The sequence below is a fragment of the Crotalus tigris genome, unplaced genomic scaffold (assembly GCF_016545835.1).
Source record: "Crotalus tigris isolate CLP2741 ecotype Arizona unplaced genomic scaffold, ASM1654583v1 scf7180000019151.395998, whole genome shotgun sequence".
In the NCBI taxonomy this organism is placed as follows: domain Eukaryota; kingdom Metazoa; phylum Chordata; class Lepidosauria; order Squamata; family Viperidae; genus Crotalus; species Crotalus tigris.
The window spans coordinates 291,872-304,107 of record NW_024097403.1 but is presented as its reverse complement, the minus strand read 5'-3'; the positions used below and the strand labels follow the sequence as shown (position 1 = coordinate 304,107).

The following is a 12,236-nucleotide window of genomic DNA, read 5'->3' as shown; positions in this document are numbered from 1 at the left end:
GATTCGTTGTTTGATTATCTTTTCCAGGATCTTCCCAGGTATTGAGGTCAGGCTGATAGGTCTGTAATTTCCTGGATCCATTTTTTTTCCTTTTTTGAGGATGGGAACTACATCAGCTCTTTTCCAGTCCTCTGGTAGTTCCCCTGTGTTCCAGGATCTTTGAAAAATATAGTTTAGTGGTTCCGATATCACATCTGCCAGTTCGTTGAGAACCTTGGGGTGTAATCCGTCTGGTCCTGACGATTTGAACTCATCTAGGCTGGACAGGTGCTCACTTACCATTTTCTTGCCTATCTTAACTTGTGTTTCTATTTTGTTTTTTATGGCACTATTTTTGATAGGTTGGTCTGTTTTTTCCCTTTGTGTAAAGACAGATGCAAAAAATGAGTTAAATAGTTCTGCTTTCTCCCTGTTGCTTGTCACCTTCTTGCCACTTCCACCAACTAATGGACCATCATTTCCTTCACTTTTTTCTTGTTTTTTACATGTTGATAGAAGCTTTTTTTTGTTATTTTTGACTTTGGTCGCAAGCCTTAGCTCATTTTGAGCTTTGGCTTTCTTCACTTCATCTTTGCAGGCTCGGGCTATTTGCTGATATTCTGACTTAGTTATGTTCCCCTCTTTCCACTTTGTATACTTGTCCTTTTTATCTTTCAATTTTTCAGAGAGTTCTTTATGCAGCCATGCTGGTTTCTTTTGAGAGCTGTTGTTTTTCCTCTTCGTTGGTATTGTGCTAGACTGGGCTTTTATTATCTCATTTTTCAAAATTTCCCAAGCTTCTTGAGTTGTTTTCCCCTTGAGGATTCTCATCCATGGAATCCTTCCCAAGCCCTCTCTAAGTTTATTGAAATTAGCTCTCTTGAAGTCCAAGACTCTAGTTTGACTGTGTTCTATTGCTTGTGCTTCTATAATGTTGAATTCTAATATTGCATATTCCTCCCAGGGTTCCTATGGCTTCAACACCTTTTATCATTTCATCTCTGTTAGTGAGAATTAGATCCAAAATGGCTAACCCCCTAGTTCCCTTCTCTACTTACTACTACTTACTACTACTACTTACTTACTACTTACTACTACTTACTACTTACATACTACTTACTTACTACTTACTACTTACTTACTACTACTACTACTTACTACTACTAACTCTATTTGTTATTATTATGACTCTGCCCTAATCCTATCAGTCTTAATTGTTGATAGCAGGTCTCACATTCTGGCATTTCTGCTTATCTTGAATGGTTTAAAATTGTTACTTTGTATCTGTCGTGTTAAATGTTTGTTTGCCTGGGGCTATTTAGCTTGAATCAGACTGTTTCTTTGCATTGGGGTTCTTCTATATTGGTTAATGCATGTTTGATTAAACTGTATTCTTTTATTGGGGTGAAAGGGGTATCTCATCAAGTGCAAGTTATTTGCTTTTTTACAATTTACATTTTGGACAGTTGAAAGTATTATTATTGTATTATACAGTTCTGAACTGCTGTCTTTGTGATTCAGGGTGGATACTGATAATCAGAATAAATAGAAGCCAGTAGTTTAGGATCAAGCTGAATGCTTCAATGAGCAGAACTGGAGTCTACCATTCCAAGGAGATGCAAGAGATGAGAACTGAGTTAGCCCTTTCCAACAGAAGACTTTGCCTCCAACCCACAACTTTTTACACTAAGATAGCCAGAAAAGAACTGCTATGTCTAAATAGCTCACACAATGAATTATGCAAATTTAGCTGCCTTTTGAATAGACATTATCAAATAAGCAGTTGTTTGATCGTAAGAAAAAAAACAACCTACCATTATGACATGTAAAAATACATGTTGTTTTATAGTTCTATCAATAGATTGTGGAAAACCAATAATCATATAGAATGATCATTCCTAAAGCATGGGAAGTTAGAGGAAGTCCTTACATTTTTCTAATGTCATTAATTGGATGTTAGAAATTCAGTAATGATGGCATTATTCTTTGATTTAGCTGTTCTGAATCTAGTTCGTGAGAAAATGTTAGTCCATGGTCTACTGTATTATTTTTGATTCAGTTAGGGTTAGGGTTAGGGTAGCAGCAGCAAGCGAGGGGGAGTTAGAAGGGATACCAGAGGAATATTGAGATCTAGCTGAAGTATTCAGCGAAAAGAGGTCTGACAAACTACCCCCTCACCGACCCGTAGACTTTGCTATTGAAATACTCCTGGGGGCAAAGTTACCTAAGCCAAAATTTTACTCCATGACCCCGCAGGAAGAGGAACTTATAGAGAAATTATAAATTATAAAATTATAGAGAAGAATCTAGCAAGGGGTTTCATCCAGCCGGCAAAGCCGAAAACAGCAGTCCCCATGCTACTCTGCAGAAAGAAGGATGGGTCTCTTCATCTATGTGTGGATTATAGGTCTCTCAACGCAATGAGTGATAGTTGGCAAGAGATGGATTTTTCTAAACTCTGCAACCTTTCTTCAGACATCATGCTAGACTTTTACATGAAAGGCACATTTATCTTCCAGAGATCCTAGATGAAGGAAGCTTTTGTTACTACTGAAATGGAAAGAATGAGATAAGTTAATTTCTTGTCAAGCAAGCACAAATGGTATTTCTTGTACAAAGTATCGAGGAATGGATACTAACACTGCTCATATATTTTGTAATTTTATTTCATATATTTCATAGCTTTTCCAATTAAAAGCAAAATGGAAGACTATGGAGAGAACTTAGTGAATACAAAATTAGGCAAATGCCAGGATTACTCAGCACACATACCCAATATTATGCCATCTTTCCTAGAATTAGATTCTGATTTTGCAAAAATGCTTTTGGTGTCTGTTTATTTAATATTGAACAACTATGCTTTTGAATGTATGGGTGCTTACTTTGCGACCTGGAAATTCTTGATTTTGTTTATCCACAGTTTTTTTTTTTCTACGTGGGACTTTATAAAATGAATTCTCATGCCATTATGGGCCCAATCTCAGCTTTAGATATATATTAGCCAAATGAATTAATCAGGGGGTTGTTTTTGTGGGTAAAAGAGTCCAGCATCAGACTCTTATATGCTTCAAAAGTGATGGCTGTTAAGTGGAAGAAGCATAACCTTCACTGTAAAGTGCTTATCTATGGTCCCCATGCAAAGCATTGTCAAGATATCATCCACTGAACAGATGGACCTCTGGGCATTATTTGTTTCTTCCTTGCACTTTTTGAAAACTATTCATTGCTTGTCAGCCTTGCAAGTTAGATCGGAGAGAAAACATAGCCAAATGAATTAATTCTACATCATTGTATTGTATGATAACATTAGCAGAATTTTGCAAATCTGATCTCTCCCTCTCCCCCCCCCCCTCTCCTCAGTCTCTTTTACAACCCAAGAAAGTAGGGATGTCTCTTCTGAGCCTCTTGCCCACCCACATTCCTTTTGTGGGCTCAGCTGACTTTTATTAGACCCCTCCCTTGATTGTTTCTCTTTGCCCTGTCTCCCAAGGTTATTCTCACATACCTTTACACTGCTATGTTTGGACTGAGAGAATAATTGATTTGTGAGTGCCCAGGTTATGTAAAATGTTTGTTCATAAACTTGAACCCAAGTTTATTAGTACTTTGGCAAAATAGATACTACTGATAAACAGATTCCCTTCATTCCTGTGCATCCCTCAAAATTGGCTCTGCTTTAATTGGCTCTGGCTCTGCTTTAATTGGCTCTGGTTCTGGTGAGTTGGGGAGTCATTAAAGCAGATTTAGAGCACACAGATTTGGAGCACACGGAGCCTAATGCAGAGTTCAAGATAGTATGAAAGGTTTCCACTGAATGTGTAGACATCCATATGCCTGATGTCATTTGAAACCCAGAGAAATACTTCCCAGTGAGCTTTACCCTGATTTCCATCTGGCCCTGGATCCAAGAGCCTCTCAGCCACTTTCTTCAAAATGGTGGCGTACATTTTGTCCTTTCTAAGCCATTATTACTGACACTGAAGAAGGATGCAAAGTAAGGGAAGCTTTCCTTATTTGAAAATATTCTCATTGTTTAATGGTAATTGTTCCTTAGGGACACAGTGGAACAACAACAACAACAAAGGAAAGCATTGTGAAATATATGTTGGATGACAGTGAGAACAACTATAAAGCTCACATTGCTATATTTTAATTTTATGGAAATATTCTGCGGTACTATCATAAACGTATTTCATATATGTACTTCATAGCACATGATACATGTGCATATCATTATTCAATATTGTTCACTAAATATACACTTATCCTGTTGTTTTAATGAATGATTACAAATTAGTAAAGACTTTAACAGGCGCAATAGGAGAATGTAAAACTAGTAGCTTATTAATTCATGTGAAATATAGGAGGACCTTGTACATTTGTTTTTGGATATCCTGAAAACAAATGTGCTGGATTGTTTAATTTGCTTTATAAAGTAATGGTCAAATGGCCATGTTCCAGCTTGAAGTTGAAAAGCCTATAGAGTACTAATATATACACAGAGATGTATGTATGTGTATGTGTATATGTAATTTGTCTCTATTAAACAGAACTGAAAGAAAGTGGAGAAATTCATCATGAGACCAAATGGATGTACACGGAATAAATACAGAAGAACAAAATCCATTTATCTGGATTCTGTTTGAAATAGTAGCCATTAATGATGTATAATGGACTGGGGGGGGGGGAGTTGCCTATGGTTTAATGTTTAAAATGGCTGGATCAATACTTCTAATTAAGGGCAATAAAGGTAAGCGGTTGAAATATAGTCAACAGTGTTCTTTCCACATTTTCAGTTTCTCGCACATTCCTGTTGATCAGGCAACTGGCTTAAACGTATAAATAATAGCAATAATAATATATTAATACAGAACAGAATGAGAAAGGAGAGGACATTCTGCCACTGCCATCCAAGTCTTCTAAAGGGCCTGGATGGGCAGATGGGTCCAGCAGTTGCCAATCTTTTATGCAGACCATTCCATCATGGTTTACTTTTGATGACCACTTCGCACAAAAGAGAGTTTGATGACAGGGTATCAGTGAGGGCGTGGCGAATCTCTTCTCCTTAAGAAGTATAATATAAACAAATTAAATAAAAATGCATTTAAGGTTCAAAAAAATTCAATGCCTGAAATCTCATTTAGTTTTGCTATGACCTGAAATCTGGTAAAAAATTTAAAATACGAATACCAAATGGTGGTGATCTTCCAAGATTTTAGCCATTTAAAGAAAAAATATATATTTTGGCATCCAAATGATGGACACTTCCTGGAATATAGCATTGGATCACTAATTCTACCTATACTGGTACATTATTATTACGGTTGGCTGTATAGTCAGCCAGATGTTCAAAGCTTATTTGGCATTTTTGTCCATCTTTCAAATCTTTCCCAAAGACCTGGGATAGGCAGATGTTGTTGTTTACAATATTAAATGTATCATTGCAGGATGTATTTGTGACAGGTAAACAACTTTTCTTCCAGTACTGTAGTCCTACAGCTGCTGGCCCTGGTTGCTCAGCCCTCAGTCCTGAGACCTGTAGCCAAGTGGTGGGATTAAAATATGTGAACAACCAGTTCTCTATGTGGATGCCACTTCCATAAGTCCATTCTGGGCCTGGACAACAAAAAAGTAGCTACCAGTTCTGCCAAAGTGGTGCAAATTGGTTGAATCCCACCACTGCTGTAGCCTGTTTGTCGCCAGATGTCCAGGAATTCCAACTCCTAGTGCAATCCTTATTGATCTGGGCAACTGTTGATCTGATATTGGTCAGTAAGTTACATCTCACCATATTATTTAAGGAAGAGACACTCTTGGTCTGTCCTCAGCCCAGTACGGCTAAAACTCTGACATAGCTCTCATCTTCTTCAGAGCACACAATCCCCACAACCATCTCAAGATAGTGCTTAATTGGAAGATTACTCGTATTCAGTTTGGTTCATCACAAAGTCAGTCAGATGTTTAGACTGGATTTGGCATTTTTATCCACCTATTGAAAGTTCTTCCCAAGCCCTGAGATAGGCAGATGTTGTCATTTGATAGTATTAAAATATCTTGGAAAGAAGTAAGCTGTCCCAAATAAAGCTGCCTTTTGCAATTAGCAGATGGTGATTTTTGTCGATGTTGATGGTATTTCCGTGGTGGTACAGATCATTTGGGATTGCACCTGAGAAACCTATCATTATTGATATATTTTTGATTTCTTGTGCCACAGTTGTTCTATTTGCAAGGTTCATCATACAGTCAGCTACATGTTTAGACTGGCTTGGCATTATTATTTTACTATGTTTATTATTATTATTCTTTTTATCCTGTCTGCTATGGTAAATAGTTTAACTTGCAAAAATACCCAAACTCTACATCTTACCTCTTAAAATTGATACTTCTGTGTGCTTTTTTGAAGCGAAGAACTGTGCTGAAATATTGGGAGAAGTAGTAACTCAGAAAACAAGGTACATTTTGACTGACTAGTCTGAACATGCTTTGCAGTGACACTGAACAAGATTCTTCAACAACCAGAAGAGTCTGACAGGGTTCTCCAGGTCACACCTGACATATGCCAGCTGGCTGTCCCCATAATTGGATCAGGCCTTTGGATCCAAGGAAGTTCTTGCACATTCCAAATATATCAGACCATAGTTCCCTCAAACCCAGCCAACCTTTCATGTTGGCTATACATATGTGGTGCTAGTTTGGGAAAGCTGCTTCCAACAGGATTATAGAGCAGATGTTTTGCATTAAATACAAACATTCTTTATAAACACTTGGACTGGGGACATAACAATAAATCAGTAAGAAACCTCCGTTTTAGGGAAACATGTCCCATTCAAAAACATTCGCTTCTGAAAAATCTAATTTTATTCAGCATACTTCAGCAATATTAATCCCCAAAGACCAAATCAAGGGGGTCGTTTTTTTCGGATGATAGGAAGACCCAAGCCTCAGAGTCACTCGCGGCCGCACCTCCAGCCCTGGTTCATCCTTCTTTTTAGTCGTCCAGAAATTGCTTGGACTTGTCATCCAAGCAGCCCGGTCTGTTCACTTCACACGGGCCCCAAAATCTCTGCCTCTTCCCCACACCCAGTTCCACCGGTTGAGCAGCACCCGCGCTCTCCAAACCGCGGGGAACTTCCTGCCTCTGTGGCAGGCACGGGCCTTCTACTTCGTGCCTTTTGGGTTGCCCACCCCATGCCTTGGCACCTCGTTCCCCATATTGTCTTCCCCGCCTTCGGTTCCCCCTCCACCTCTTCCTGGCCCTCTTGCCCAACCTGACTCCACCCTCCCTCCTCCCCGGTGGCTTTTCTGCGCCTGTGGTGCGCCACAGCGGGGCCCTAAAATGACAAGAGTGACAGACAGGAGAAGATTTTTGCCCTCGTCGCCGAACTTCTCTAATGTTTAACTTGGCGCTGCTGACGACCCAGCGTATCCGGGACAGTAGGGCAGGGTAGGAGGGAGAGAACCCGATGAAAGGGCGCCTGCAGTTGCTGTTTCCTCCCTTTCACACTGATTTCCCTGGGAGCCAAAGAACCAGCAGGAGCTTCCCGCAATGAAGGTCAGTAAGTGGACTTCACCCCTCACGTCTAGCTTAGCAGCCGCGGAAAACTACGGCGAAACTCCTCTAAGGTGCTTGCGCGAAGGCGCCGCTTGGGCGCAAGGAAGGCGACTTGGCGGCGCTCGCCCCAGCTCGAGGTTTGCCTTGGCTTTTTCGGCAGGGAGACCTTCGCTGTCTTCTGGGTTGTTGCCAGTGAACGTGCAACGATTTAAGGCGCCCCGTGATTCAAACGTTCAGCTTCCTTAGCCAGCCCCGCGCTGTTGCACACGTGGCGGTATAATTTGTGAAAGAGGGCGGTTTTGCTGAGCGTGTGGAAAATTGCACCTCTGCACTGCTGAATAACACTAGATCGGTAGCCCCTTCCCTTCAACGGAGCCTCTCGACTGTATCTTAAAAATGCAACGAAACGCCAATCCCTGGGGCAAAACTACTGCGCTCAGATTAATTTTGACAAACCAAATAGAAATGCAGTCTCCTGCTCGGAGACTTAAAAAAGTTTGGAGTTCAGTTTTATGTCTTTCCCTGGCTAGTAAATAGCAAGCCACATTACTCCAGTCACCTTTGGCAGGAGACAGGGGCCACAGAAATATTTCTGCCTGTGTTGTTTGTTCACAGCATTGAGAAGTATACTACTTTTACAAAAAGAGATAGAACAGAAAAGATGTTTGATAGGAGTATTTGCATACTTGTAGCATGAAAGTTGCATGGTCACAGAATACTGTAGATGTTCTCATAGTAGAGAAATGGGCAACTAACCTTATGAAAACAACACAGGTCCAGGCAAGGATCTGCAGTATTGAATGGGCCGTTACCAGGTAAAAGGATTATATCTAAAATATAACGTGCCTTGTAGACAAGTTGCTAGAATAAATGTGTAACTGTTTACCACCCCTTAAAGAAATAAATTTATTTTTATAATCCTACTATTTGATAAGTATGCTACATGGCAGGTTGTTTGTATTAAATGAGTAATCAAAGGGGGGAAATCAAATAGCTAAAATCTATTAGTCGTAAATTAAATGTGGCCAATTTGGGGCAGTAGTTAAGGAATTTTAAGGAGTTTTAAACCTGCCTTAGGTGTGAAGCTAGCTGGATGACCATTGACCCCTGAAGAAGGCAGTGACAAATCACTGCTGAAAATCTGCCCCAAAAAACAATAAGGACTTGTCCATGTACACTGGAGAGGAACCTGATTCAAAGGAACTAATAATAATAACAATAAATATAACTGGAGAACAATCATGATAATTGGTGAGGGTATATATATATATATATAATCAAGACCTGTTGATAATCCAGCTGTATTTAGCTTTATTCTCCTCTGTGAAAAACAATCTATCCTTTAAATATTCTGGCTTCAGGGCTAATTTTATCAAAAATGGTTGGTAGGATGATTGAAGGAAGTTTTTATTCACAGATGCTTTTCAAATGCATAAAACCTAATTAGTACTGTGAATTTAAATACTATTTTAACATAAATTTAAAATAAACCACTCAACTGAGAGACAAGAAACCTATTTGTATCATGCGCGGATGAGGGTTACTACTTTATAATGTCATGGATGTGAATTAGAGAAATAAAATTCCCGGAATGTAATGAAACTATCAGGAAAAACTAATGTTTTGTTTTCCAGGAGGGGAAAAATGAAAGTTTGGAGAGAAATTGAATTTAGTTTTAGCACCCTTTATGAATATAAATTCATTTGGTTATATATGAAATGCATGACAGATAGTTTGGTTTGTTCATAAAAGTATGTTTGATGTACATATACAGTAAAATATATATTTTATTTACAGTTTATTTACTCAATAAATGTGAATTAATTCTTTGAATCTACTTTAAAAAGTTTTTAATGTTTGTTACAAATGGTATTAAAGGTGCTATATTCTAAGAAATCTAGTACTGTATCTCTTTTATGCCTTTGTAGAAAAAGAAGGCAAACTGAAAAAACATGAAAATACAGGAAACCAATGTTGTAGAAAAAGAAAAGTGTGCATTCTGAACAATATACCAAAAGTATTGTTATTTTAGAAAATGAGGAGAGGCACAGCCCAAAAAAACCTCATTTGGCCACAGCTTCCTTTTTCTGAATATGAAGTGGTATACTTAGTAACAGCTTCTACTTTTTCTGATCTTTTATTTTTAATTGTATACTAGACTTCCAAAAGCTGTTTTGTCTTGCTTGATGCAGGCTCTGCTACTCTTTCACATGTTAAGTTAGTTAAACCCAGAAATAGTGCATCCCCCAAAAGATCTCCACATTATAATCATTGCATAAAAAATTAAGCATATTTGAAAATGTTTCATAACTTTTTTATTTTGTGGAGGGGAAGGCCTTGGGAGAAAATATATATAAATTTTTCCTCAGGCCTCCCTGATGTCTCGCGCATTTACATAATTTTAGTAATATGGAAGGTTTCTCTATCTTTCATACTGTAGTGTTATGTGCTCCTGGCCACTTTCCTTCATGACCAGAGGCAAGTTTGCCTGACCAATAACCAGCCAAGATGCAGTGAAGGCCTTTTGTTTCGTTTATTGCAATAAGCGGGGAGAGAAGCTATCAAAGCTTGGTTCTCTCCAAAGTTTTAACCCAAAATATTCCCTTCTTTTATGCAGTCCTGTCCCTGGTCACTACATCCCTCCTCTTTCCCCATTGGCTGAGGTACTATGAGGTTACACTCTTTCCGTCCGCTTATACACATTTCCTGATAACATATTAAATCATATTCACATATACAATAATAATAAGAAAAAATTAGACATTTAAATGGTTATTTTAAACTGTAGATATTTAAGTCCCCTTTTTAGAACAATAAGTTCTTTTCCTGTTTTTCAATTCAGTGTGCCTTTCCTGGCTAGCCATTTCCTCTTATAGTTATTTTTTTATGGTCAGTCTTCTTTCTTTTCCCACTCTAAGACCCAGCTATTTTTGCCCATGTGTTTATCTTCCTTTCTTTATGCTCTCCTTTCCTGGTTCCCATATATTATTAGTTTTTTTTTCTCCATTCAGTAAATTTCCACTGCAGCAAATTCAATTTTAAATTTCTTTTTCAATATTAAATTCTGAAGACCTTTCTTTTACTTCTGTCAGTAGCATTACAATCCTGGGCTTTCCAGTAAAAATAATTGGAGAGAGATCCAGTAAAAATAATTGGAGAGAGTTTAAAGCAGGAGTCCCCAACCCCCGGTTCGTGGACCAGTTCCAGGCCGTGGCATGCCAGCAACCGGACCACACAAACAAGCAAAGCCCCATCTGCGAGATGCAGGCAGCACACAAAACCACACCCCCTCCGGTCCGCAGAAAAACCTCTCTCCACAGAACCGGTCCCTGGTGCCAAAAGGTTGGGGACCTCTGGTTTAAAGGACAATATTCCTACAAGTGCACAAGTAAATTACAGATAGTTTTTGAAGGAAATTACTTAAATTCAAGGAAGATAACATTTATCAATGGCCGCTATCTATGCTAGCTAAGTATGCTTTTTTGGATCACCACTGTAGCAACATTCCTCATTATATCTATATTTCCGCTAGTGCAATTCTCTGAAGCATCATTGTTGAAAACAGGATGTTGTAGTAAATAAGCCTTAGGTTTAGTCAAAATCTTTCCCAGTTTCTAATATACATTTAACTTCTTCATTTCTTTCTTTCCAGACTGTAGTGAAATGCTTATTAGGTCTTCTTGCACTTGGAGTTATCATTACAGCCATAGTTGTTCCAGTAGTTTTGCTAACAAGGGATGGTAAGTTTAATCATCATTTCCTATTTTAGTATTGTAAATAATTTTTGAAACTTGATCTTCTAGTCTCTTTCCCTCAGCTTAACTCACCTCACAGGGTTGTTGTTGCAGGGAAAATAGAAGGAGGAAGGAGTGTTAGGTAAGTTCTTCCCCTTGAGTTATTTATAAAAATAATAAAGGTTGGAATTTTAAAAAAATCTTTAAAAAAGATGCAATTCACAAAAACTTATGCCTTTAATAAAATGTTAGTTGAAAAAGCTGCTATCAAATCCTGATTTTGGGAACATAGTATGAGTAACTGACAGCCAGAAATGTATATTCTGTGAACATTGATTCAATCTAATAGAGATAAATGATGCAGTTATAATCTCAAACTTAAAATATCAAAGTCCTGTCTGATAAAAGAGCTAGGACCCAAAACACCCAGTCAGCCTTAATGAATTGGATTGGATTGGATTGGATTGGATTGGAATAGAATAGAATAGAATAGAATAGAATAGAATAGAATAGAATAGAATAGAATAGAATAGAATAGAATAGAATAGAGCTGGAAGGGACCCTGGAGGTCTTTTAGTCCAGCCTCCTGCTCAAGCAGGAGAACCTATATCATATCAGACAAGTGACTGTCTAGCCTCTTTTTAAAAAATCTCCAGTGATGGAGCGCCCACGATTTCTGGAGGCAAGCTGTTCCACTGATTAATTGTCCTCAATGCTAGGAACTTTCTCCTTAATTCCAGGTTGCTTCTCTCCTTGATTAGTTTCTATCCATTGTTTCTTGTCCTGCCCTCTGGTGCTTTGGAGAATAATTTAACCCCCTCTTCCTTGTGGCAGCCTCTCAAATACTGGAATACTGCTATCATGTCACCCCCCCCTAAACAGTGTCCCGGTTTCTGGCCTTCTGTTTATTTCTTAAATAGAAACACATTTTCTATTTATTTTTTACCCTGACTTTATTTTTTATCCCGCCC

At 38.4% G+C, this 12,236-nt stretch overlaps 1 protein-coding gene across 1 annotated transcript in view; it reads left to right on the top strand.

The window, feature by feature from the left end:
* The first annotated feature begins 7,242 nt into the window (after window positions 1–7,242).
* The window catches only part of DPP4 (dipeptidyl peptidase 4), a 68,405-nt gene continuing 63,411 nt past the window's right edge, over window positions 7,243–12,236 (top strand). Inside the window, exons 1-2 of the mRNA XM_039360049.1 lie at window positions 7,243–7,531; window positions 11,184–11,271. Coding sequence (XP_039215983.1) covers window positions 7,526–7,531; window positions 11,184–11,271 — 94 coding nt within the window. The 5' untranslated portion in view covers window positions 7,243–7,525. The remainder of the gene's footprint in view (window positions 7,532–11,183; window positions 11,272–12,236) is intronic.